Consider the following 22,496-nt stretch of genomic DNA (forward strand, 5'->3'; position numbering starts at 1 on the left):
CAAAAAAGTAAGTGTGGCTCCCGTTAAACAGTCTGAATTACAACAGTTAATAAAATATGTAAAGCAAGGCTTACTTGAACTGGTCGACTCCAATAAAATAATTTCATTAACAATGTCAAGATGCACAGGATTACACCTCCCTAAAAATAAGAAAGAAACAAACAAAAAGCATTTTTTTTAATTATTCTCACTGTTTCTTTTCTTTGAGGATGTTGTTGAAAGGGTCCACACATTTTTTCAAAATGTACTGTCGTACATTGCATTATAATATACATATTCTAAAGCAGCTTTAACTATCATATGGTAAATTACTGCAGATCTGTACAAAGGAATGTTAAATGGCCTCTTATACCCTTCAATAATGAGACTGGATACAAGTATATATCAAATTGGAAATGGCACCATAGTGATCAGCTGATTGCACCAATCTTGCTCACGGTACTATTTCCAGCAGTAGCCGCAGCCGGCCAGACATTTCAGTCTGTTGGAATTATTTAGGTTAGAGACTTTTCCCATAGTCTATGTCCTCTCACTGATGAGTTACAATGCTCCATAAGGTTGCCCAATAGCACCATGAACAGCTAACTTTTTATGCGTGATGCATCAACCTTACAAACATAACATTAATTTTGTGCACCCACAGCAGAGTCAGTAATTGACCTTGTGCTCTACTTACAGTGGCTTGCAAAAGAATTCACACCCTTGGCTTTTTACCTATTTTGTTTCATTACAACCTGTGGTTAAATATTTTTGTAATCTGATTTGTGTGTGACACATCAGCACTAAATAGTCTAAGTTGGTGAAGTGCAGTGAGAAAAATATAGGCAAAAATTTATGGGATCAAATAACTAAAAATTGGCATGTGCATATGTGTTCACCTCTTTTGCTATGAAGTCTCTAAAAATTTCTGGTGCAAGCAATTTCTGGTACAAAATGTTCACAGTTGTAGTCATGTTCTTTACATTAGCCGATTCAAACCCTAAAAAAACAGTGACATTCCAGGTTTTGAGGTAGCAAAACATGAAAAATGCCAAGGAGTTAATTACTTTTGTAAGCCACTGTATAAGGATCCAAAACACTGTCTTCTATATTGACGTCTGTTTTCTATCAGTCTTCCTACTTATTTTGTCTATCAGAGTACGAATCCCAAACTATCTGGTACAATCAACCATGTATTAAATTAGATTTTGTACAGGAAGCTCAACACAAATTGCCCCTGCTATAACTATCCCATCAGAAATGTACCCATAAAAGACAGGTAGGGCACATGTGTGTATGTAAGTTTAGTGCTTCTTCTTGACAACGATTCAGCCCTCGCTCACCTCCACCCTCTGTCAGTGGGGCAACAGAAATTGGCAGATGCGGTAGATTATTTGGGCATTTGTAATTCCCATCTACCAGTTTAAAATAATTTACGTGACCATGAGAAAACTTATAGGACAAACCTCCCATAATAAGAGCTTAATTTGGAGCTATCATTCTTTGGCTGTCACAATCCTTCATGTTCCCTTAAGTATCGTAATTGGTGAAATTTGGTTACCAGTCATGGTCCTTATTAATCTGAGAACATTAGCAAAATACTAAAGATTAAATGTGATGTCGTACCACAACCAGAGTCACCAGCCAATCTTCTTTATCCTTGGGAATGGCAACATTTTCAAGAATAATTTTCAGTTTATCAGAATCCCAGTTTTCATTGTTAAGAAATTTGTTGATCTCCATTTTCATATCAATATCCATGATGGCTTTCTTTAGGAGGAAATTAAATATGGATAAAAATAATGAATTGCTGAATCAACAAAAATATATCACATAAAAACAAAATGAACACTAATAATTTCAACCAAATGACACATGCAAATGAATTTCACTAATTATTTTGGAATATTTTTCTTTTGAAAGGTAGCTGAGTGATTTAGTTCTTGACCGGTTGGCATTGTAGAAGAAAATTGTTTTTCGTGGTTTTTTTAGTATGTTGTTCCTATACAGACCTATAGATTTATAAACTCTGTATAATATGTAGATATATGTAGATATGCATTCCTCAAAGCATTACTCTCATCTTGGTAATTTAACATATAACAATCGTCTGTCCACTTTAGAATTACCTAAAGATCATTTCTCCCCACCTTCAGAATCATCTAAAGCTAATCTACTCCATCACCAAATTAGCTCTTCTTAGTACTACGTCCAAGATCCTCTCAAACTCCAGAACTTTCCCCCTCAACTTTTCAAGATATTACTTCACTCCAGTCTGCTCCAGATAAAAGTATAATCTACCCTTGCCCCTTGGTTTAATCTCCCTTTTGGCATTATCAAATACTTTCTTTAGCATTATATTTCTCCCCATCATCATATCTTCTCACCCAACTTCATCTTCCCCACAAGTCGCCACAGACAGAAGAGGGCCCTTGTGCAAGAACAATATATGGTACTTTTGCAGTCTTATTGTTACATTAGTGTGGCAACTCACTTTGGATAATAGGTAAAGCTAAAAACTGCAACTCACACTGCCGATTCCTATGTATGTTTCTGGTCATTGTCCTGCTGCGAGACCCATGAATTAGGATGCAAATCCAGCTTCCTGATACTGGGCACTACATTGCAACCCCAAATCTTTTGGTAATTGTTAGCTTTTATCATGCCTTGCACACAGTGCCAGAGGCAGCAAAAAAAACCAAAACATTTTTGAACCCCCACTATATTTGACTGTAGGTATTGTGTTCTTTTCCTCATTCATTTTTCAGTAAACAGTAGAATGATGTACTTTACCAAACAGCTCTATCTTGGTCTCATCTGTCCACAAGACTCTTTCAAAGAAGAATTTTGGTTTACGCACATTCATTTTGGAAAACTGCAGTCTAGATTTTTTATGTTGCGATATCAGTAGTCGGGTCCTCTTGGATCTCCTGCCATAGTGTTTAATTTCATTCGAATGTAAACAGATCGTTCTCGCTGACACTGATGTACCCTGAGCCTGCTGGACAGCTCAAATTTATTTGGAACTTGAATGGGGATTCTTATCCACCATCCAAACTACCCTGTATTGCAACTTTCTTCAATTTTTCTCTGCTGTCTAGGGAGATTAGATACAGTGCCATGGGTAGTAAATTTCTTGATTATGTTGTTCTCCATGCTTATTGTGACATACACAGACACACAATATATAGATTAAGTCAACTTCTCCCCTTTTTATTTAGTTTCAAGTGTGATTTTCATATTGCCCACACCTGTTACTTGCCACAGGGGAGTTTGAACGAGCTTCACATGCTTGAAACAAAGTTGTTTACCCACAATTTTGAATGGTGCCTACAATTTTGTCTGGCACATTTTTGGGGTTTTGTGTGAAATGATGGTCATTTTGTTTTTTTCTCAATTCATCATTCACTGTGGCCTACAGATGCGTGTACTTGGTTGTCAGCATTTTGATTGAAAATAAATAAATTTTGATGGAAGTATGAGAAATTACAGATCAAATTTCTAACTTCGCAACAAAAAAATTATGTTTAAAAGATGATGGTGATGGAAAGTAGACATGTGGCAAATGTTATTTATTAACTAATTTGTGTGATATAACTACTTGGTTTAAGGGTATACAAATTCAAAGTTTGAAAAATTGGGAAGTTTTCAAAATTTTCGCCAAAATTCTGATATTTTCACAAATAACCACAAAAAATATCGGCCTAAATTTACAACTAAAATAAAGTACAATGTGTTATAAAAAAGCAATATCAGAATCCCTGGGATATGTAGAAGCATTCCATAGCTATTACCACATAAAGTGACACAGGACAGAATTGAAAACATTGGCCTGGTCAGGAAAGTGAAAACAGGCTTTGGGATGAAGGGGTTGATGTAAGTCTATAGCGCCTCCTTCAGGCCTCGTTCTCGCTTTCATAGATGTATCTTGAGAAGCGACTTGCGGATCACACAAACACTAACAGATCTGGCAGGTCACAACTATCATAAGGCGACTGGAGCAGCCCCGATAACAGCAGAAAATGGCGGCTGCTGAGTATTCTACTACAGGCACGGAACAGACAATACCGACGGTGAAATTAAAAAAAAAAACACTGGAGTGGTGCCTTAAGAGGATTAAGATAATTTAACATTGCACAATCCGTTGATCGATGTCAGGTCAGGTCAGACATTAAATAAATTAAGGTTTCTTTGCTCCATGATATCACAGTGCTCAGCTGTCTAAAAGAGGTTGTCCAGGTTAGGCATAAAAGTCTTGTGCATCCGCACTCTGTCAGGAGTCTCCGATTCCGGTACCGGGAGCGAGTAAGTGATATGCATAATCCCGGCCACATTCTGACAAGCTCAATTCACTTGTGAGGATGAGCAAGTCTGCAATCACATAGAGTAACTGTAGACTTACGTAACCTACCTGGAAACCTCCTTTAAGGAAAACTTGGCCACATTTGTATTACCTTACAACTACTCCTCTCTGTTATAAAAAAATATGATACAATACAATAATGCATTTTACGTTTTTATGAAAAGTATTTTTTTTTTTAATTATTTAACTATATATTATTCTTTACCTATTAAAGCAGGTACATTTTAATACATACCAGGCCACGTTCATCTGCACTATTCAGTAGCCGCTGGAGAAATCCTTTAAACAGTTCAACACTTTCTGTTTCCTTTTATGATTGAAAAAAAGAAGAGACAATACATTGTATTGTATACAAATGGCGGGATCTAACTCAGATCATTCAAAAACATTGGAATGTACTTATGGTTGACCCTATTCTTAAAAAAGTATTACCCACATGACCTTCCTTTGTAGCCAAAAGAGCGGCTAATTTAAAGGACATTTTGGTTCACAGCCACTATGAACCTGTGAGAGGTGGTAAAAAACTGCAACGGATGGGGACCGTGTTGGTTTCTTCCCATGCGGTCTATGTAAGGGCTGCTTGAATCATATTAAGGCCTCCACTTTTTCCAATTATGATGGTACTCGCAGCTATGGTATTCGGAAATACTTGAATTGTACCTCAAAGGGTGTCATCTACCAGGCACAATGTACCTGTGGAAAAATATACATTGGTTTAACCACGAGGGAACTGAGAATAAGAACCCGAGAGCATGTCAGGGACATAGAGATAGCCAAGACTGTTGAGGACACGAATACCTTAAAATCGCTACCGAGGCATTTAAAAAAACATCATGGTTGCTTGAGCAGGGATCTGACCATTAGGGGTATAGATCAGTTGGATTTAGGGACAAGGGGTGGTGACTTGGGTCGGGCCAGTTAGAAAGTAGATGGATTTATCGCCTAGGGGCCAGGGGCCCACAAGGTCTAAATGAAATTTCGGCATTTTCAGCATTTCTTTAAACTTCTTCAGTAGAAGGGCGTCCTTGTAATTGTGAGGAGACTCACTTTTATCTATATGTGTTATGGTTTTAACTGTGTTAAATTATATGTGTTATTAAAAAATTTTCTTTATTTTGTTCATTAGATGGTTGCTCATGGGGCTATTTGGACGGAGCTAATTTCCACTTATGGTTTTCTTTACATTTTCCTGCAAACCAAATTTATGGACACAAGTCGGGTTTCCCATTGGATTCTTGAAGGTTGAATTTTCCTTCAATGGTGATGGTGTCTTTCTGTTTCTCACCCCCATGTCTCAAGAAAAGAACACGATATACCCAGACAAGATGCGGTTCAGGGATTGTTAAGGCTACTTTCACACTAGCGTCGTACGACGCACGACGAATTGCGTCGTTGCGACGTACCGACGCAAGCAGTGAAAGCGCCGCACAACAGGGGCAGCGGATGCTGTTTTTCAATGCATCCGCTGCCCCATTGTGAGGTGCGGGGAGGCAGGGGCGGAGTTCCGGCCGCGCATGCGCGGTCGGAAAAGACGGTCTCGATGCACCAAAAAACGTTACATGCAACGTTTTTTGGTGGCAACAGACGGACGCAACCGTCGCACGAGAGTTGCGACGTGTGGCAATGCGTCGCACTGCGTCGCTAATGCAAGTCTATGGAGAAAAAACGCATCCTGCAAGCACTTTTGCAGGATGCGTTTTTTCTACAAAACGACGCATAGCGACGTGCAGTGCACGACGCTAGTGTGAAAGTAGCCTACGTTTGACATTTTATATAGTTGATACCTTGGGAGGGTGTAATCTATATATATATATATATATATATATATATATATATATATATATATATAATTGTCTAAGGTCCACTTCCGTCTGGTTGTCTGTCTGTTTTTCTGTCACGGAAATCTCGCGTCGCTGATTGGTCGCGGCCGGCTGGGCGCGACCAATCAGCGACAGGCACGGTCCGGCTGTGAATTGGCCCCTCCATACTCCCCTCCAGTCAGCGCCCACATAGTGTTTTAGCAGTCCGTTAAATCGCGGTGTAACGCAGTCTGTTATCGCTGCCATTAACCCTGTAAGTGTGACCAACTTTTTACTATTGATGCTGCCTATGCAGCATCAATAGTAAAAACATATAATGTTAAAAATAATAATAATAAAAAATCATTATATTCTCACCTTCCGGCGTCCGCAGCAGCCTTTTCCGCTCCTCGCGACGCTCCGGTCCCAAGAATGTATTGCGGAAATGACCCCAGATGACGTAGCAGTCTCGCGAGATGATGACGTAGTGGTCTCGCGAGACCACTACATCATCACAGGTTATTGCCGCAAGGCATTACTGGGAACGGAGCGTCGCGAGAAGCATCGCTAAAGGCCTGGGCTGGATCTGGGGGCCGCCGGAAGGCGAGTATATAACTATTTTTTATTTTAAATCTTTTTTTTTAACAGGGATATGGTGCCCACATTGCTATATACTACATGGGCTGTGTTATATAATGCGTGGGCTGTGTTATATACTGCGTGGGCTGTGTTATATACTACGTTGCTGTGCTATATACTACGTGGGCTGTGCTATATACTACGTGGCTGTGCCATATACTACGTGGCTGTGCAATGTACTACGTGGCTGTGCTATATACTACGTTTTATTTTTATTTAATCGTATGAACATATATTTAAACATCATATAAGAATACATAAATGATAAACAGTGATTGAAAAGAACAAAGGAAAAGAAATCAGAGTCGGATATCGAGATTTTCTATGTGTGCAATAACATTGTCATTTCCAGTATAGAAATCATTTTTGTCTCCAGTATAAGATCTGAGGGGACATTCCTCAACAATGTGCTGAATTGTTTGATGGTCAGCTCCACAGTCACAGGCAGGAGAGTCAAATTTTCCCCACTACGTGGCTGTGCTATATACTACGTGGCTGTGCAATATACTATGTGGCTGTGCTATATACTACGTGGCTGTGCTATATACTGCGTGGCTGTGCAATGTACTACGCGGCTGTGCTATATACTACGTGGCTGTGCTATATACTACGTGGCTGTGCAATTTACTATGTGGCTGTGCTATATACTACTTCACTGTGCTATATACTACGTGGCTGTGCTATATACTATGTGGCTGTGCTATATACTACGTGGGCTGTGTTATATGCTACGGGGCTGTGAGACTCTTTCACCCGGGGCCCTCAAAAACCTGGAGCCGGCCCTGGCTTCACTGATTGGTCGCGCCCGGCCGGGCGCGACCAATCAGCGACAAACGCAGTCCGGCCGCAAATTGGCGTGGGATTTCAACCACGCTTCACTAATTGTTCGCGCCCGCCTGGCCGAATCCTGTGTATTCATTGCTTTATTCTGAAATCTTTATAAATAGAACCACAAGAGAGAAAAGACTGGACCAATAATGGTATGCACACCCATAGAATTGACAAAAAATATATCAAACTTTAATTACACCTCAAAAAAGACAAACACATAATAAAACCACTTAAAACAAGGCCTGAATACAGGACCAAATGACCATCACCCCTATATATAATGTATATGGAACAGCATAATTAACATATAAAGTGCTTGATCAAATAACAATAATGTACCAATATACAGTGTCTCCTATCCATAGTTACAATAACCCCAATAACAGAATGATATACAGGCTTAATATTACAAATATAAGAAAAGAACCAAAATAATTTCTCTCTTGTGGTTCTATTATTCATTACAGACCAGGTTTTTGCACCCTGTTTTCATGACCTATACAGGGGTGCGCCCCTTATATATATAATTATAAATCTTCATAAATAAACTACATACATATTCTAGAATACCCGATGCATTAGGATCGGGCCACCATCTAGTATACAATAATGGGAATGATGCTATTTATAATACACAATATTTGGAACATTGGGAATTTGGGATAGTGCAATATGTATATGAATATTATTGATGATATGACTATTTTTGAAATATGAATGGGGTGTTTTTTAGATCTTTTTTTATATATACTGTGATATTATTATATGACATAAATCTAATATTATCTTTGGGTTAATAGAGCCCCTATATGTTTTCAGTTAGAACCTTAATCTGGGATTTTGCAGGAGATTTAAGGTTACAGTATAGTCTAATCATTGGTGGGATTTGTTAGGTTGAGTAATAATGACTTTCACTCGCATAAGCACTTTGCACTTTATATTAATACAATTATTTGAAATACTGTATGGGCACTTTTAGCACCTTATTTTATTTTCGGTTATTAATGAGCACATAGTTCATCACATCACCTGATACCGCTAGTTGATATCATTCACTATAGATATAGTTATTATTAGCATTCAAAAGTATTGGCTTATTAATATTCACTCAACACAGTATTCTTGTATTCACGTTGCCCGTTTGTCAATATGATATACTGACAAGGGCTTGGCACTTATTAAGATACGCCACATACTCACCTAAATGTAAGAAGGCACCGTCCCCTTATGCTTTCCGTGCAGTGCACATGCACGGTAGGTCCTAGCTCCTAGCATTTCTGGGAGCGCTCGCATCTGGTTACGCTTGCGTTCCACCTAGCGTTCCAGTGAGCGCTTGCTCAGAAATGTACGTATATTACAATAGGAGCAGAACTGAAGCCGCATGCGCCGACAAGCTAGGAAAGCATTGTTATCAATTCCGCCCCTTTAGTGACGCACAGCATTTTCATTGGCTGCGAATCATAAAAGAAGCCATACCTTCCTTACTAGAACACGCCCCCGGAAGAAGCTCAGGGCGAAACGCGCGTCGAGGCGCACGAGAAAGGATTGATCGGCTCCCATTCTGTACCACTGGGTCTGTTTGGGGATTTATAAGGTAAAAATGATAATTTGGACATAGCGGTCATGTGTGCTGGCTATTGATGGCCGGGTCTTCCTTTTGTGGATAGGGGAAATCTAGTATGGATTACCATTGCCTCTACATATCTGCAGCTGGGGATAGTAACAGTCTTGGATTCCTTTGAAGCACAATATCAGATTACCGATTAGGGTTATGGATATATTATGACAATCAGTTGAAGTGTGATCCGATCATTCTCTTTGATACTCTGTTTTTGTGATATTGCTTGCTCTTGTTGTTTTTATATACTAAAAGAAAAATAAAGATTTATATATACTTTTTCATTATATGGTTCTCTTCTTGCGGTTAAGTTGATCTAAGTCCGCTTCGGATTATATACTGTTTTTGAAGTGCCATAGCAATCTAATAAGGACAGTTTCTTGGTGGTAAAGTATATTTTAATTTTGTTTGAATAAAGAAAATTTTATGAGTCAGAGAGTGTCTCCATTCATCTCTGAATAAAGAAAAATTTCTGTGACAGAGAGTGCCTCCATTCATTTTGTGATTATCTGAATACTGCTTCTTCTGGTGCAGCACTTGTGGATCCTAAAACTGACAAGCTGAAATCAACCCTATCCCATTTTAGAGGTATGAAAGTTTGAATGGCGCCAGATTACCTCTTTTTGCCTGCCTTTATCAAAGAGAGTTTGTTCAAAATGTCTCATTTATTGAATGATTCAGTTCAGTCTTGAGCTCTGATCCCAGCAATTGCAGCTACAGGTAAGGCTGTGTTCATGTACAGTCTGTTCCAATCTATGTTCTTATTTCTGCATTTCTGTTTTGTTATAGGACAATAATGGTGCAATGAATGCAGAATACCAGCTTGACCAGTCTGGCCTCACTGACTAATGGGGTGGACCCAGGTACGGACTGGGGCTGAAATTCAGCCCTGGCATTTGAAATCACACAGGTCCACGTTGACCCTGTCCCCATGAACCAGATGGGGTATATTACTACTAATATTACCCTGGATGGAGGAAAGCAAAGTTTACTACAAGACCAATATTTCTAATGATTCCCGTGGCCTGCTGGGGTAAGTGACAGAGTCAGCAACTTTGTGCTTCATCACAACTCTATGGGTATCCTGAGAACAATGATTCTGTTAACAATGTAGCAGACAAGGCAGCCCATGACTAGTGTTGAGCGATACCGTCCGATACTTGAAAGTATCGGTATCGGAAAGTATCGGCCGATACCGGCAAAGTATCGGATCCAATCCGATACCCGATACCAATACAAGTCAATGGGACTCAGGTATCGGACGGTATTCCTGATGGTTCCCAGGGTCTGAAGGAGAGGAAACTCTCCTTCAGGCCCTGGGAACCATATTAATGTGTAAAAGAAAGAATTAAAATAAAAAATATTGCTATACTCACCTGTCCGACGCAGCCGGGACCTCAGCGAGGGAACCGGCAGCGTTGTTTGTTTAAAATTCGCGCTTTTACTTGGTTACGTGAGGTCCCGGCTTGTGATTGGTCAGGGCGGCCATGTTGCCGGGACGCGGACCAATCACAGCAAGCCGTGACGAAATTACGTCACGGCTTGCTGTGATTGGTCCGCGTCCCGGCAACATGGCCGCCATTAACCAATCACAAGCCGTGACGTCACGGGAGGCTGGACATGCGCGTATTTTGAAAAGCGCGCGTGTCCAGCCTCCAGTGACGTCCCGGCTTATGATTGGTCACGGCGCCATGTTGCCGGGACGCGGACCAATCACAGCAAGCCGTGACGAAATTACGTCACGGCTTGCTGTGATTGGTCCGCGTCCCGGCAACATGGCCGCCATTAACCAATCACAAGCCGTGACGTCACGGGAGGCTGGACACGCGCGCTTTTCAAAATACGCGCATGTCCAGCCTCCCGTGACGTCCCGGCTTGTGATTGGTTAATGGCGGCCATGTTGCCGGGACGTCACTGGAGGCTGGACACGCGCGCTTTTCAAAATACGCGCATGTCCAGCCTCCCGTGACGTCACGGCTTGTGATTGGTTAATGGCGGCCATGTTGCCGGGACGCGGACCAATCACAGCAAGCCGTGACGTAATTTCGTCACGGCTTGCTGTGATTGGTCCGCGTCCCGGCAACATGGCCGCCCTGACCAATCACAAGCCGGGACTTCACGTAACCAAGTAAAAGCGCGAAATTTAAACAAACAACGCTGCCGGTTCCCTCGCTGAGGTCCCGGCTGCGTCGGACAGGTGAGTATAGCGATATTTTTTATTTTAATTCTCTTTTTTACACATTATTACATTAATGTTGTTGCGATACCCGATACCCGATACCACAAAAGTATCGGATCTCGGTATCGGAAATTCCGATACAGCAAGTATCGGCCGATACCCGATACTTGCAGTATCGGAATGCTCAACACTACCCATGACCATCAGGCCCTTCTGGCATTTGCCAGAATTGCCAGATGGCCAGTCCGGCCCTGGGTGGACCAATGGCGTTCAGTATTTTTGGCCATATCTACAATGAGGCTCTGAACTAAACCTTCCACCTAAATGTACACAGAGCCTAACATAGTAATGCTTACCTATAGATTACTTATCTATTGTGCTAAAAAAAAAAAAAGATCTTCCTTCATCGTATCTGTAGTTAGCAAGAAAAAAAGAGCCTGGAAATTAAATCAGGGCACTTATTGCATGAAGGTTTTTTGCAGAAAAGTTTGTGTTTAGTTTTTGGCATTCCATTTATGATTAGTTAATGAATAATAATAATAAAGATTAAAATAATATTGATTAAAAGCAAAATCATACCAAATCATTTTGAGGAATGGTAAAAGCAACATTTTCAAGAATAATTTGTATTTTATTGGAGTCCCAGTTTTCATTATTTAGAAACTTGTTAATCTCCAGTCTGATATCAATATCCATGACGGTGTTCTGTAGGAGGAGAGAAAGTGAGGTTACAAATGGAATCACTGAAGGAACAAAAATAAAACAAAGAAATCTGTAAAAGAAATAAAACCAGAAGAATGTATTTCACATGTACCGTAATTGAGCTGTGCTGCCGATTATGTCCAATGGAAAACAATGAATACTAATCAGCCAAATACAGTATTCACTTAAAAAATAATCCACTTATTATTTTAGAATGCATTACATAGGTAACTGACTAGTTTAATTCCAGACAGTTTGCACTTTGTAGAAAAATATATAAAATAACAAATGTACAGCAGTTGCATAAAAAAAAAAAGATTGCAAACATTATTTTTCATAATGTATCTATTTTAGTATGGCAACAAGTGAAATATAGTTACACAATTGATATTGTTTTAGTTTTTTTCTGAAAATGTACAACCAAGAAATTACATATTAATAGTTACAATTATTTATTAAAAATATATATTTATCCTTTCTACAACTCTCCACATTAAACATTTTGAAATATAGTTGTTTCTACACTGACCATTAAAGCAAACTTTATATTTCTGTTTTCTGCAGCTAATTTGTCAATGTGCAGAAGGTTTGTAATTAAAAAAAAAAATATGACTAGAATGTTTCTATGACACTGAAATACTTTAGATAGCAAGGCTCCACCAAGACTACACTTTCATTGTTGGTCCCAGGTCCTGGCAGCTTCTCTTTCAGTCCTGTGCTCAAGACAGGAGAATGACTAGAGTGTCAGTGCATGAGTAGGACTATGTGTGATGGGGGCTGGCTGACTGCTCATTTCAATAGTGAAGATAACCCCCTTTTCTCTATATACATTGCCTGTGACAGAAAAAAGGGTTGGCTTAGCTATGCAAATGAGCAGTCAGTGAACCCCCATCACACAAAGCACAAGTCATATGCCAACACGGCTGTCTGCGGCTGTGAGGCCGGTTGGATGTACTGCCACGTTATCTAAAAAGCCTTGGAGATGGCTTATGGTAGAGAAATGGACATTCAATTCCAGAAGCCTGCGTGCCAGTTGCACGGTCTCTCAAAACTTGCAACATCTGTGGCGTTGTGATGGGTGATAAAACTCCACATTTTAGAGTGGTCTGTTATTGTGGCCACCCTAAGGCACCTGTGCAATAATCATGTGTCTAATCAGCATCTTGATATGTCAGACCCATGAGATGGATGGACGACCTCTGCAAAGGAGAAGAGCTCACTAACATAGATTTAGACAAATTGGTGAACAATATTTGAGAGAAAATAGCCTTTTGTGTACGAAGAAAAAGTCTTAGATCTTTGAGTTTAGCTCATGGAAAATGGGAAAAAACAAATGTGTTGCATTTACATTTGTTCAGTATATATATGATATAAATGTTGATTGATAGTTTGTGTGAATCCTTTAGAATTTTTTTATAACTCTACATAAAATTGGTCTAAAACTAAATCATATTTTTCCACAAGTACCAAATGTGGAGAAGGCAAGTCAATTTCAAGAGAAATGTGTGAAATACAGCAAGACAACGACTCAAACCATGCAAGTCATTCTACAAAAGAATGGTTAAAGAATAAAGTTAAAGTTTTGGAATGGACAAGTGAAAGTCCTGACCTTAATCCTATAGAAATTTTGTGGAAAGACCTGAAGCAGTTCATGGGAGACAACCCACCAAAATAGCAACCTCCCCATAGCTGTTTTATGGGGAGGAATGGGCTAAAAATCCTCCAAGCCGATGTGAAGCACTAGTCAACAATTATTGAAAATGCTTACCTGCAGTTATGGCTGCACAAGTGTTTGTTATTATATATTGAAAGTAAAGGTTCACATACTTTTGCTAATTTACAGATATATGATATTGGATCATTTTCCATAATAATAAAGACAAAGCAAATCTTTTTGACTCATTTATTTGATATTGTTCTCTTCATCTACTTTTAGTTTTGTGAAAATCTGAATACATTTCTGCAGAAATATGGAACATTTTAGAAGAGTTCACAAACTTTTAAGCACCATTTTATATATTCTGCTTATAAAAATAAGGGAATGCTTGAGCATCACAGTACAGAATGTCATTCACAAGTCACTGGGTGCGATCACAACTCTTCATATCAAAGTTCAATAAAAAATGACCCCAGTGGAGGGTAAATTAAGCTCTTATTTAAATTGTTCTAGGACAACTAGAATTATAACTATTAGTTCCCTTCACTTGAATAAAACATAACATATTAATCAATTCATGACCGGAGGTATTTTTCTTTTTGCATTTTATTTTTTTGCTCCCCTTCTTCCAAGAGCCATAACTTTTTTATTTTGCTGTCAATATGGCCATGTGAGGACTTGTTATTTGCGGGATGAGTTGTAGTTTTGAACAACACCATTGGTTTGAACATATCGTGTTCTGGAAAACGGGAAAAAAATTCCAAGTGCGGTGAAATTGCAAAAAAAGTGCAAGGTCTTTCGATCTGACCCCCTTAGACTTTTATCTTTGGGGTCATCTGAAGGCAATTGTCTATGCTGTGAAGATACGAGATGTGCAGCATCTGAAACTAAGGGTACTGTCACACAGTGCCATTTTCATCGCTACGACGGCACGATTCGTGACGTTCTAGCGATATCGTTGTGTCTGACACGCTACTGCGATCCGGAACCCCGCTGAGAATCGTACGTCGTAGCAGATCGTTTGAAACTTTCTTTTGTCGTCTAGTGTCCTGCTGTGGCGGCATGATTGCATCGTGTGACACAGGTTGTATACGATGTGCGCACAGTAACCAACGGCTTCTACATCGCAAATACGTCATGAAATTATCGCTCCAGCGCCGTGTATTGCAACGTGTGACCGCAGTCTACGACGCTGGAGCGATAATCATACGACGCTGCAATGTCACGAATCGTGCCGTCGTAGCGATGAAAATGGCACTGTGTGACGGTACCCTAAGGATACTTGAAGCCTGTGCTAGCATTTCTTCTGCGGTGTTGCTATCAGTGTGAAGAGTGGGAGAAGAGGGTTGCATTGACAATCCACACAATGGGCAGCACTTTGAACACATTTTATAAGTGGTCATAAACTTGTAAATAACTCATGAAAAGAATAAGGTTACATTAAAACCAAGCACACCATTATCTTTCTTGTGAAATTCTCAATAAGTTTGATGTGTCACATGACATTGGAAAAAATAAAGTTGGAACCAAAATAACCACCCATCTAGAAAAGTTTTCCTCCTCCCATATACTAATGTGCCACAAACAGGAAGTTGATATCACCAACCATTCCCATTTGATTTAGGTGTATCCATATAAATGGCCCACCCTGTACATCACTCTGTAATGACTCTATATAATATACGAGTTTCACTCTTTGTATTGAAGAACTGAAATAAATTAACTTTTTGATGATATTCTAATTTTGTGAGATGTACCTGTATACATAGTCTGAGATAACTAATCCTTATACTAACAAGGGAATGTATCTTTTATTTGAATATAGAGTGCCAGCTTGTGAGCAGGACCCTCACTTCTCCTGTAACTGTTGAACTATGTGCTACTTTGTAATGTCTTTATTGTCTGTACAAGTTCCGGCTAAATTGTTGGGCCAGGGTCAGTAATGGACAATGACCTAAAACACACTTCAAAAAGCACTAGAAAATGGTTTGAGAGAAAGCACTGGAGACTTCTAAGGTGGCCAGCAATGAGTCCAGACCTGAATCCCATAGAACACCTGTGGAGAGATCTAAAAATGGCAGTTTGGAGAAGGCCCTTCAAATATCAGGGACCTGGAGCAGTTTGCCAAAGAAGAATGGTCTAAAATTCCAGCAGAGCATTGTAAGAAACTCATTGATGGTTACCGGAAGCGGTTGGTCGCAATTATTTTGGCTAAAGGTTGTGCAACCAAGTATTAGGCTGAGGGTGCCAATACTTTTGTCTGGCCCATTTTTGGAGTTTTGTGTGAAATGATCAATGTTTTGCTTTTTGCTTCATTCTCTTTTGTGTTTTTTCATTTAAGACAAATTAAATGAAGATAATAATACCAAAGAATTTGTTTGCAATCATTTTCAGGAAGAAACTGAGTATAATCTGACAGAATTGCAGGGGTGTCAATACTTTTGGCCATGACTGTATATGCTTGAGCCTCTTAGTCTACAACCCCTGGCAAAAAATTATGGAATCACCGGCCTTGGAAGATGTTCATTCAGTTGTTTAATTTTGTAGAAAAAAAGCAGATAACAGACATGGCACAAAATTACAGTCATTTCAAATGACAGCTTTCTGGCTTTAATAAACACTAATAGAAATGTTGTAGTCGGTAATGGTTACTTTTTTTAGGACAAGCAGAGGGAAAAAATTATGGACTCACACAATTATGTGGGAAAAAATAATGGAATCACCCTCTAAATTTCAATTCCCAAAACTAACACCTGCATCAAATTAGATCTGCTCGTTATTCTGCATCTAAAAAGGAGTGATAAGACCTTGGAGAGCTGTTGCACCAAGTCCCCTGAAGAAGCTTACGCGAAATGCGCATCGGGGCTACGTCTGACCACACATACGGATCCGTCTGGGTATGATATTTATATTTATGATTGGCGCATAGTACACTTAGTCTGGGATATTTAGCTTTGGACCACAATTGTGGTGACTCACTTGGTTTTTTCTGGATCTTCCCTACTGACTAATGTTATATGTTGCTATTTGCACTACCAGATATATAGGGTCCTGTATACACTGTATAGTGTGGTTGGTTTTGTCTGTGTCCTTCACAATTTTATATATTTGTCTATAAACATATTTTATATTATCGTGTATTATACTGCATGTTAATTGATTTTAGATTTATTTACAATAAATATTACCTTTTAACTTTCATGGGTGGTTTGGTACTCCTTTTCTGTTTGTGTTAAATGACCTTGGAGAGCTGTTGCACCAAGTGGACTGACAAGAATCATGGCTCCAACACGAGAGATGTCATTTGAAACAAAGGAGAGGATTATCAAACTCTTAAAAGAGGGTAAATCATAACGCAATGTTGCAATAGATGTTGGTTGTTCACAGTCAGCTGTGTCTAAAATCTGAACCAAATACAAACAACATGGGAAGGTTGTTAAAGGCAAACATACTGGTAGACCAAGGAAGACATCAAAGCGTCAAGACCGGAAACTTAAAGCAATATGTCTCCAAAACAGGAAATGTACAACAAAACAAATGAGGAACGAATGGGAGGAAACTGGAGTCAACGTCTGTGACCGAAATGTAAGAAACCGCCTAAAGGAAATGGGATTTACATACAGGAAAGCTAACGAAAGCCATCTTTAACACCTAAACAGAAAAAAACAAGGTTACAATGGGCTGAAGAAAATCAATCGTGGACTGTGGATGACTGGATGAAAGTCATATTCAGTGATGAATCGCAAATCTGCATTGGGCAAGGTGATGATGCTGGAACTTTTGTTTGGTGCCATTCCGATGAGATTTATAAAAATGACTGCTTGAAGAGAACATGCAAATTTCTCTTTTTGTACGCTTTAATAGTTCTCTGGCCTGTCTTGTTTTTTTAACCTTTGATTCAGTTACAAGCTTCACAGAAATAATCTTCTCAGACGAGGAAACTTCATCTTTCAGAATAATTCCAAATGACAGGGGATGATCAGGTATTGTAATACGCTTCGTAGCATATATGGCGTAATGGGAATCCACATGTTCAACAACAAAATCAGGATTGTCTGTTCCACTGATAACATCATTGAGATGCATACATGATTTCAGGTTAACTTTGCCAACCAAATATCCAGAGTAGATAACAGTAATGAAAAAAGTGCAAGGTCTTTCGATCTGACCCCCTCAGACTTTTATCTTTGGGGTCATCTGAAGGCAATTGTCTATGCTGTGAAGATACGAGATGTGCAGCATCTGAAACTAAAGGCCCCGTCTCACATAGCGAGATCGCTAGCGAGATCGCTGCTGAGTCACTAGTTTTGTGACGCAACAGCGACCTCAGTAGCGATCTCGCTATGTGTGACATGTACCAGCGATCAGGCCCCTGCTGCGAGATCGCTGGTCGTGTCGGAATGGCCTGGACCTTTTTTTGGTCGTTGAGGTCCCGCTGACATCGCTGAATCGGTGTGTGTGACACCGATCCAGCGATGTCTTCACTGGTAACCAGGGTAAACATCGGGTTACTAAGCGCAGGGCCGCGCTTAGTAACCCGATGTTTACCCTGGTTACCAAAAAAACAAACAGTACATACTCGCCTTTCGGTGTCCCTTGCCGTCTGCTTCCTGCTCTGACTGATCCGGCCGGCCGTACAGTGAGAGCGCACCGGTGACGTCACTGCTGCGCTCTGCTCTCACTGTACGGCGGCTCAGTCAGAGCAGGAAGCAGACGGCAAGGGACACCGAAAGGCGAGTATGTACTGTTTGTTTTTTTTTGGTAACCAGGGTAAACATCGGGTTACTAAGCGCGGCCCTGCGCTTAGTAACCCGATGTTTACCCTGGTTACCTGGGTGCTGCAGGGGGACTTCAGCATCGTTGAAGACAGTTTCAACGATGCCGAAGTCGTTCCCCTGATCGTTGGTCGCTGGAGAGAGCTGTCTGTGTGACAGCTCCCCAGCGACCACACAACGACTTACCAACGATCACGGCCAGGTCGTATCGCTGGTCGTGATCGTTGGTAAATCGCTATGCGAGACGGGGCCTTAAGGATACTGGAAACCTGTGCTAGCATTTCTTCTGCTGTGTTGCTGTTCAGTGTGAAGAGTGGGAGAAGAGGGTTGCATTGACAATCCAACACAATGGGCAGCACTTTGAACACATTTTATAAGTGGTTATAAACTTGTAAATAACTCATGAAAAGAATAAGGTTACATTAAAACCAAGCACTTCATTGTCTTTCTTGTGAAATTCTCAATAAGATTGATGTGTCACATTACCCTCTTCCCATTGGAAAAAATAAAGTTGGAACCAAAATGACCCCCCATCTTGAAAAGTTTTCCCCCTCCCATATACTAATGTGCCACAAACAGGAAGTTGATATCACCAACCATTCCCATTTTATTTAGGTGTATCCATATAAATGGCCCACCCTGTACATCACTCTGTAATGACTCTATATAATATACGAGTTTCTCTCTTTGTATTGAAGAACTGAAATAAATTAACTTTTTGATGATATTCTAATTTTGTGAGATGTACCTGTATACATAGTCTGAGATAACTAATCCTTATACTAACAAGGGATTTTATCTTTTATTTGAATATAGAGTGCCAGCTTGCGAGCAGGACCCTCACTTCTCCTGTAACTGTTGAACTATGTGCTACTTTGTAATGTCTTTATTGTCTGTACAAGTTCCGGCTAAATTGTTGGGCCAGGGTCAGTAATGATCCTTTAAGGCAATATGGGTCACTTGGTCAGGTGGATTCTCCAAGCAATAGGTCAGGAGGAACAGCAGACTGACGGCAATTGATGCGGAGGAAATGGACAGCACATGGATTAGCGCAGACTGTGACAGCAGGCATACAGGATGGCAGACGGTCAAGTGAGACTGGAAGCAGTAGATGAAGCTGGAGGGCAGTTATATACAGGAATAACAAAGAAGTGTTTGCAGTCGGGTAGCTTGTATCAGGGATACGGTTAACCACAGGAATAGCAGAGATGATGTATGCTTAAAATGAGTGAGAAAGGGAGAATCGGGTACAGTTTTGGTATCCGAACCAAACTTTTAAATAAAGTTCGAGTCCGGTACCAGAACCCGAACTTCCACTGTTTCGTTCATCCCTATGCAGGTGAAATCATGAACTGATAGCATGTATTCAGTTAACCACAGGAATAGCAGAAATGCGTATATATACACCGTAAATAATAACTTGCAGTGGAAATGAGTTTGAACTTTGCAGCTTGATTCAGCAGAGCTGACAAAGCAACGACAATAGCTAGGAAGTAGTGGTTGAATAAAAGTCTTACAAAGTGGAAAATTAGCCAGCTAGCTGGAGCAGAGACTACAACCCCTGGCAAAAATTATGGAATCACCGGCCTTGAAGGATGTTCATTCAGTTGTTTATATGTGTAGAAAAAAGCAGATCACAGACATGGCACAAAACTAAAGTCATTTCAAATGACAACTTTCTGGCTTTAATAAACACTAAAAGAATTCAAGAAAAAAAAAAGTTTTGGTAAGCAGTAATGGTTACTCTTTTAGAACAAGCAGAGGGAAAAAAATTATGGACTCACTCAATTATGTGGGAAAAAATTATGGAATAATCAAAAACAAACAAAAAAAAAACACTCCAACACATCACTAGTATTTTGTTGCACCACCTCTGGCTTTTATTACAGCTTGCAGTCTCTGAGGCATCTCTGATTGCTGTTGCCAGATCAGCTTTGCAGGTTGGAGCCTTGTCATGGACCATTTTCTTCAACTTCCACCAAAGATTTTCAATTGGCTTGAGATCCGGACTATTTGCAGGCCATGATATTGACCTTATGTGTCTTTTTTTCAAGGAATGTTTTCACAGTTTTTGCTCTATGGCAGGATGCATTATCCTCTTGAAAAATGATGTCATCATCCCCAAACATACTTTCAATTGATGGGATAAGAAAAGTGTCCAAAATATCAACATAAACTTGTGCATTTATTGAAGATGTAATGACAGCCATCTCCCCAGTGCCTTTACCTGACATGGAGCCCCATATAATCAATGACTGTGGAAATTTGCATGTTCTCTTCAGGCAGTCATCTTTATAAATCTCATCAGAATGGCACCAAACAAAAGTTCCAGCATCATCACCTTGGCCAATGCAGATTCGCGATTCATCACTGAATATGACTTTCATCCAGTCATCCACAGTCCACGATTGATTTTCTTTAGCCCATTGTAACCTTGTTTTTTTTCTGTTTAGGTGTTAATGATGGCTTTTCTGTATGCAAATCCCATTTCCTTTAGGCGGTTTCTTACAGTTCGGTCACAGACGTTGACTCCAGTTTCCTCCCATTCGTTCCTCATTTGTTTTGTTGTACATTTCCTGTTTTGGAGACATATTGCTTTAAGTTTCCGGTCTTGACGCTTTGATGTCTTCCTTGGTCTACCAGTATGTTTGCCTTTAACAACCTTCCCATGTTGTTTGTATTTGGTTCAGATTTTAGACACAGCTGACTGTGAACAACCAACATCTATTGCAACATTGCGTGATGATTTACCCTCTTTTAAGAGTTTGATAATCCTCTCCTTTGTTTCAAATGACATTTCTCGTGTTGGAGCCATGATTCTTGTCAGTCCACTTGGTGCAACAGCTCTCCAAGGTCTTATCACTCCTTTTTAGATGCAGAATAACGAGCAGATCTAATTTGATGCAGGTGTTAGTTTTGGGAATTGAAATTTAGAGGGTGATTCCATTATTTTTTCCCACATAATTGTGTGAGTCCATAATTTTTTCCCTCTGCTTGTCCTAAAAAAAGTAACCATTACCGACTACAACATTTCTTTTAGTGTTTATTAAAGCCAGAAAGTTGTCATTTGAAATGACTGTAATTTTGTGCCATGTCTGTGATCTGCTTTTTTTCTACAAAATTAAACAACTGAATGAACATCCTCCAAGGCCGGTGATTCCATAATTTTTTGCCAGGGGTTGTAGACTAAGAGGCCCAAGCATATATAATAGCATGCTTTTTTGATTACTCAGGCAACTCATGGCTGCATGTGCTAGCCTTAAAAAAGACTTGAGCGATGACAACATGTAACTCCGATAAACCATGCACTAGTACAGAGTGAGAGACGACCACAGAAGACGGGAGCAAGGCCTGGCTTTAGAGCAAGGACAGAACCATTGCAGACCTTATGCTGGTACAATTGGCCTGGTGCAGGACAATACCTGTCCTCATGTGACCCTGGTATGTAGGCAGTTCCTAGATGACAAAGTTAGTGATGCCATTGAACGGTCTTCTTGTTTCCCTATCCTGAAAATATTTGAGTACCTCTGGGGCATTATTTACCAGTGCATCTATTGCCGCCAATTAGCACAAACAGACTAGCCAGTAGGAAATTCACAGAAATTGGATCTGTATATGATTTCAATTGCATTAGTTAGCCTTTTGCACAACTTATTTACCCTATGGGCTCGTTCAGACGAAAGCATTAAACGTCCATGTGCTGTCCATATACAAAACTGTTAGCATACAGATAGCACAAGGACCAATGCATGTAAATATGGTTATTCACATGAATGATTTTACACATGGACAGATGATCCACGTGTAAAAGTCATGCATTACTTTGATCTGTACTGTAGATCAGACTCACTAATTATAAATCAAAGGGTGCATATGGGTGACCATCTGTATGTGCTATGCTTTTTTACAGATACAGGACAATTACAAGGGTAGGAAACTATTTGACTTTTATTA

At 39.9% G+C, this 22,496-nt stretch overlaps 1 protein-coding gene across 1 annotated transcript in view; it reads right to left on the bottom strand.

Annotated features, from left to right (window-relative positions):
• The window catches only part of LOC143788322 (uncharacterized), an 86,907-nt gene that overhangs the window by 18,993 nt on the left and 45,418 nt on the right, over positions 1–22,496 (bottom strand). Inside the window, exons 6-9 of the mRNA XM_077277895.1 lie at positions 11,988–12,113; positions 4,578–4,649; positions 1,606–1,749; positions 75–140 (exon numbers count right to left, since the gene is read on the bottom strand). Of these exons, the coding sequence (XP_077134010.1) occupies positions 75–140; positions 1,606–1,749; positions 4,578–4,649; positions 11,988–12,113 (408 nt within the window). The remainder of the gene's footprint in view (positions 1–74; positions 141–1,605; positions 1,750–4,577; positions 4,650–11,987; positions 12,114–22,496) is intronic.

The sequence above is a fragment of the Ranitomeya variabilis genome, chromosome 8, assembly GCF_051348905.1.
Source record: "Ranitomeya variabilis isolate aRanVar5 chromosome 8, aRanVar5.hap1, whole genome shotgun sequence".
In the NCBI taxonomy this organism is placed as follows: domain Eukaryota; kingdom Metazoa; phylum Chordata; class Amphibia; order Anura; family Dendrobatidae; genus Ranitomeya; species Ranitomeya variabilis.